The sequence below is a fragment of the Anguilla rostrata genome, chromosome 7 (assembly GCF_018555375.3).
Source record: "Anguilla rostrata isolate EN2019 chromosome 7, ASM1855537v3, whole genome shotgun sequence".
In the NCBI taxonomy this organism is placed as follows: Eukaryota; Metazoa; Chordata; class Actinopteri; order Anguilliformes; family Anguillidae; genus Anguilla; species Anguilla rostrata.
The window spans coordinates 34,266,456-34,272,406 of record NC_057939.1 but is presented as its reverse complement, the minus strand read 5'-3'; the positions used below and the strand labels follow the sequence as shown (position 1 = coordinate 34,272,406).

General features: G+C 44.2%; 1 protein-coding gene across 2 annotated transcripts; it reads left to right on the top strand.

Annotated features, from left to right (window-relative positions):
• The first annotated feature begins 2,265 nt into the window (after positions 1-2,265).
• LOC135259581 (N-acetyltransferase 8-like) lies at positions 2,266-5,555 on the top strand. 2 transcript variants are annotated; one of them, XM_064344099.1, is made up of 2 exons: positions 2,266-2,362; positions 2,910-5,555. In XM_064344099.1, exon 2 carries the CDS (start codon positions 2,918-2,920, stop codon positions 3,590-3,592), a length of 675 nt encoding a protein of 224 aa, XP_064200169.1. In that variant the 5' UTR covers positions 2,266-2,362; positions 2,910-2,917; the 3' UTR covers positions 3,593-5,555. The 2 variants fall into 2 exon arrangements, with proteins under 2 accessions (XP_064200169.1, XP_064200170.1); XM_064344100.1 differs by having other exon boundaries at positions 2,360-2,457.
• The last annotated feature ends 396 nt before the right edge of the window (positions 5,556-5,951 follow it).

Below are 5,951 nucleotides of genomic sequence, written 5' to 3'. Positions count from 1 at the left end.
GTATTCGAAGTGGTTGCTAGGATGTTGCTAGGTGGTTGCTATGGTGTTGCTAGGTGGTTGCTATAGAGTTGTAGGCCGTTGCTAGGGTGTTGCTAGGTGGTTGCTATGGAGTTCTAGGCCGTTGCTAGTGTGTTGCTAGGTGGTTGCTAGGGTGTTGCTAGGGTGTTGCTAGGTGGTTGCTATGGAGTTCTAGGCGGTTGCTAGGGTGTTGCTAGGTGGTTGCTATGGAGTTCTAGGTTGTTGCTAGGGTGTTGCTAGGCAGTTGCTAGGGGGTTGCTAGGGTATTCTAAGTGGTTGCTAGGATGTTGCTAAGTGGTTGCTATGGAGTTATAGGCGGTTGCTAGGGTGTTGCTAGGCTGTTGCTAGGTCTTTACTGAGTCCAATGGCGCGACCCATTGTTCTCTATGACAAACGGTTCAAAAGTTATGAAATATCAAACATCGGCCAATCAGGAAGCGGGGAAAGGCTGATCTACACCAATGGACAAAGGACTCTCTACCATGTCCAATGAGGCATTGTACAATTTGAGGGCAATTTTTCCACATAGAGATGAATGGCAGAATGTTCAAATCTAGAGAGAGACCAGAGTACTGCTGCTAGAAGACAGGGCATTGTGACATCACAAGGGTGAGAAGACAGAGCATTGTGACATCACAAGGGTGAACATTCCGCCATTCATTCCCTATGGGGAAAAATTGCCCACAAAAATTCAAATTTTTCAAAAACCGTGCAACCAATCTTTCCACAAAGTAATAGCACACCATTCCCGATCAAGCCGCTCGATTTGACATATTGCACGTGTATGTGGTGCAAAAACTCTGGGAGGAGTAGCGGTCCAAAAAACAGGCGGAAAGAATAATAATAATAATAATAATAACTAGACAATTCCTGCAGAAATTGTGAAGTGTGGTTGCCGCCAACGCAAAGTCGACTTTGTGCTGAACGGAGTGAACAGTGGTAGGTAGTTGCTATGATGTCTGAGGCAGTTGCTAGGGTGTTGCTAGGTGGTTCTATGGAGTTCTAAGTGGTTTCATGGAATTCTAGGCGGTCGCTAGGGTGGTGCTAGGTGGTTGCTATGGAGTTTCAGGTGGTTGCTATATAGCTCCAGGTGGTTGCTAGGGCATTGCTAGGTGGTTGCTAGGGTATGCTAAGTGGTTGGTAGGTGGTTGCTATGGAGTTCTAGGCGGTTGCTAGGGTGTTGCTAGGCAGTTGTTATGGTGTTCCAGGTGGTTGCTAGGGTGTTGCTAGGTGGTTGCTAGGGTATTCTAGGTGGTTGCTAGGGTGTTGCTAGGTGGTTGCTAGGGTATTCTAGGTGGTTGCTAGGGTGTTGCTAGGTGGTTGCTATGGTGTTCCAGGTGGTTGCTAGGGTGTTGCTAGGCGGTTGCTATGGTGTTCTAGGTGGTTGCTATGGTGTTGCTATGTGGTTGCTATGGCGTTATAGCCGGTTGCTAGGGTGTTGCCAGGCATTTGCTATGGTGTTCCAGGTGGTTGCTAGTGTGTTTGTAGGTGGTTACTATGGAGTTCTAGGCCGTTGCTATGCAGTTCTAGGTAGTTGCTATGGGGTTGGTAGGGGGTTTCTATGGAGTTCTAGGCCGTTGCTAGGTCTTTACTGAGTCCAATGATGCGACCCAGAGTTCTCTATGACAAACGGTTCAAAAGTTATGAAATATCAAACATCGGCCAATCAGGAAGAGGGGCGAGGCTGATCTACACCAATGGACATAGGACTCTCGACCATGTCCAATGAGGCATTGCACAATTTGTGGGCAATTTTTCCCCATAGAGATGAATGGCAGAATGTTCAAATCTAGAGAGAGACCAGAGCACTGCTGCTAGAAGACAGACCATTGTGACATCACAAGGGTGAGAAGACAGAGCATTGTGACATCACAAAGGTGAACATTCCGCCATTCATTCTCTATGGGAAAAATTGCCCACAAAAATTCAAATATTTCAAAAACCGTCCACCCAAACTTTCCACAAAGTAATAGCACACCATTCCCGATCAGGCCGCTCGATTTGACATATTGCACATGTATGTGGTGCGAAAACTCTGGGAGGAGTAGCGGTCCAAAAAATGGGTGGAATAATAATAATAATAATAATAATAATAAATAAATAATATGTGCAATAATAATAGTGTAGTTGCCCTAAGGCAACCACACTAATAATATGTGCAATAATAATAGTGTAGTTGCCCTAAGGCAACCACACTAATAATATGTGCAATAATAATAGTGTAGTTGCCCTAAGGCAACCACACTAATAATGTATATATTATTCTGAACAGGAAACCTACTACAGCTGTGGCTAGGAAACGGCTCAGCTATTGGATCTACTCGTCAGTGTGCGTTTACCCAAGGTAATGGTCACACGAGCAAAAGTAGGATTGTGCATGGATATGATTGTGGATATAGGAGATTATCTGCCGCTGTGGCACTGTGCACGTAACTATCGGTAGTTATACGAGCATATAAATATGCGCATCCTTTTGCTGTCCGAATTACATAAAACGCACTGGTGTTCTGAATAAACAGTGTTTTGAACGGCATCACATCCCATGTCGGTTGCAACAGTCCAGAGCACACACTATGTTGCCAGAGCTCTGCTCACGTATCTTGGTTTGTGGTCAGAGGTTCAAAATGGTTTCAGTCATAATGACCAGCTGATAACCTTACATCTTCCTGCCTCCGTTCATGGCTCTGCATAACCAATATGACAAAAGTGAAGCCATCTTGTTAACTTGTGCCTCCAGTATGTTTGTTTGTCAGTACAGTGATGTATTTCTACATGTGGGAATTTACTTACGGCTCTGTAAATGAACACACGGAGGTATACGTTAAAATTTCTGCTCAGATCATTAGAAGGAGTGCTAGAAAATGTTCTCCCTCTTGTTCTCTGCATTTAAGGAGCAGCCATGGCTGAGTTTCAGATTCGGAGGTACCGGGACGAGGACCAGGAGGCGGTTAAGGAGACTTTCATGCTCGCCATGAGCGAGCACATTCCCTCCACCTTCATGCACATGCTCAGACAGCCCCTCACCCAGGCCACCCTCGCCTGCGTCTTCTGTGCCCTGCTGGCCACCTCGGGGTCCGTGCTCCTGCCCGTGCTGGCCGTCACCCTCCTTCTGGCCGGGGCTCGGCAGCTAGTGGACTACTCCTTCGCTCGCTACATAGAATCGTGCCACAGGGGAGGCCTGGACCGCGTGCGCGAGGCCTACATGGAGGGGAAGGACTCCTGCTTCTGGGTGGCGGAGAGCGAGGGCCGGGTGGTGGGCACTGTGGCCTGCCTGCCCTCCAGGAAGCACCAGGGCGAGGAGTGCCTGGAGCTGAAGAGGATGGCCGTCCGGAGGACCCACAGGGGGCTGGGCATTGGCAAGGCCCTCTGCCAGGTGGTGGCAGAGTTCGCTAGGGAGAAGAACTACAGCCAAGTGCTCCTCTACTCCTCGGTGGTCCAGACAGATGCCCAGAAGCTGTATGAACGTGTGGGATACAGGAGGGTGGGAGAGTCTGTTGTCCCACAGCTTCTGGCTAAGCTGCTGAACTTCACCCTCATTGAGTACAGGTACAAGCTGGTTGAGGATGATGGATGAGGAATCCATCATCATGAACATGACGATGATGAAAGTAATAAACGTGAAGATCTTGATGGTTTTATACATTTGGTTGAGTGCTATTGCTTTGGATTTGTCATGTCTGGGAGACTGGGATTCCCCCTTGGGTTAAAATGTCCTCTGGATTCAGGAATTACATTTTATAAAGGAATTTTTTTCCAAGTCGCTAAAATGCCCTGTGAAGCTAGGCACGTTTAACAGCAAATACAGCCTGTCAAAACAACAGACTCCAGAAGCAGAAGTACTGATAAATTCCCCAAGATGCAATCAAATGCATATAGCCAGTCAATTCCATAAATCAAAATTTTTTTTTTTTTTTGGAATATGAAATAAAAAGAAAGTACCCGCTCTTTCAGTTCTATGGTTTTCTGTGTTAGGTCAAAACATACCCTCATCTATTCCTCACCAAGTCCAAATCTAACCTCATGGGACTGTAAACACTAAAAAGTGCACCCTTACTGCTTTTGTATCAATTCAGATGGTCATTAGGTAATTACAACCAATCAAGTGCACAAGATTAGTTGATAGACAGGAAGTCCTACCACCTGTATATAAAAGCAGACAATTTGGTCTGGAGCATTCAGGTTTGTGTTAACGAGGACAAAAGGTATCTGTGATGTATTTCAATTGTTATACCTCAGGGGTCCCCGTAGGCGCTCCCAACGGCATGGGCTAATTGTACAATTGAGTTTGTATTTGAGACATTTATATTTTTAAAAAAATGTTCTAATATGGGAGAGTCAGAAATGAAAGTAAACATGGATGGAAGTTTTAAAACGCTACAAAAAGCATGTTCTGGTCCTCACTCCTGGTCATGGGGAGCAGCCCGGGTCTGCTGTCTTTTGTTACTCAGCACTTGTTATTAGCACAGCAGTCAATCAATTTTAAAACCATTTATTACATGGTTAACTCAGGTCACCTGGTTTCTTGGGTCTGAGTCGTTCATTGGTCTTAAAGAAAAAACAAAAACCAGCTGATTGTGGCTCTCCAGGACCAGGGTTGAGTATAATTGCAGTAAAAAGAAAAATGCGTCCTTATAAAGCAGGGGTGTCCAATCTTATCTGAAAAGGGCTGGTGTGGGTGCAGGTTTTTGTTTTATCCCAGCACTAAGACTCCTGATACTACTGAAAGACTTGATTTAATACCATGATTAATAAATTATTTGAATCATGAATTCATTTTATTGGACTTTTTTGCGCAAGTTAAATGTTATATCTGCTTAATTTTTAAATGTGGCCACTGCTTCATGCCCCTGTGCAACATTAATCAATCCATTGATCCTCTTTCGTCATTGCCTCCACCCTGCCCACATCTGTCGCCACCTGCTGCTCCCCATCACCGCCACCCGGCCCCACCCATCATTTGAGCCGCATCATACACTCTATAAAACTGACTGACATGTTGGCCACCAGTCGGTACCCTGAGCCGTCCAGAGGAGGATGGGTTTCCCCCTGGAGCCTGGTTCCTTCCAAGGTTTCTTCCCATCTGCCACAGGGAGTTTTTCCCCTTGCCACTGTTATCTTAGGCTTGCTCCTGTGGGGGTTTAGGCCAAGGTTGTCTGTAAAGCGTATTGTGACAACTGCTGTAAAATACGCTATACAAATAAAATTTGATTTTGATTGTTTATACTTGCTTATTATACTTGCATTTTTGGTTAAATAGTGACACTTATCTTAAGTTAAAGTAAAATTGGTTGTGTTATTTTTCACAGAAATCTACATTTATATACTGTACTGGACTTGGTGAGGACTTAAAGAAGGTTAGTTGTGTCCTAATATGTAGCCTAAAATATTAGGTTACATATTAGGAAAGGATGTACTTTCTTTTTCACATCCCTGTCTGCCTTAAGCAGTCAAAGTGCATTTGATTGAATCCAGCCCATTTTCATTGAAAGTCATATAATTTTCATAATCATCATTTAATTAAAGCTTTTGAAACAAGATGTTGCTGGTTCCTTGTTTTTTATGAATCAATTTCCTATGTTGTTTTTTTTTTTTTTAACTTAAACTAATCAAGTTTGCAGGTTTCTCTGAAAATTAAGAATCACTGCAGTAATTAATTCCTAGTGTTATTATTAGGCTACATTAATGCATGTGTGAATATATTATTTTTTAACCAATATTAATCCTGGGTAAACTACCTGGTGGACAAGTGTACCTCTGTTGTCATTAATTGGTAGTGCTAACTGATATCGTATATAGGTGCCGAACACACTAGTGCTTGTAGCAGCTGAAGTAGCAGGTGCTGTGTCTGTCATCTGCCTCCTAATACATACACTCTTGCTAGTAGCATTGAGGTGTTCCAAGGTTTTATTAAGCCAACGCCACTTTTACCCAAA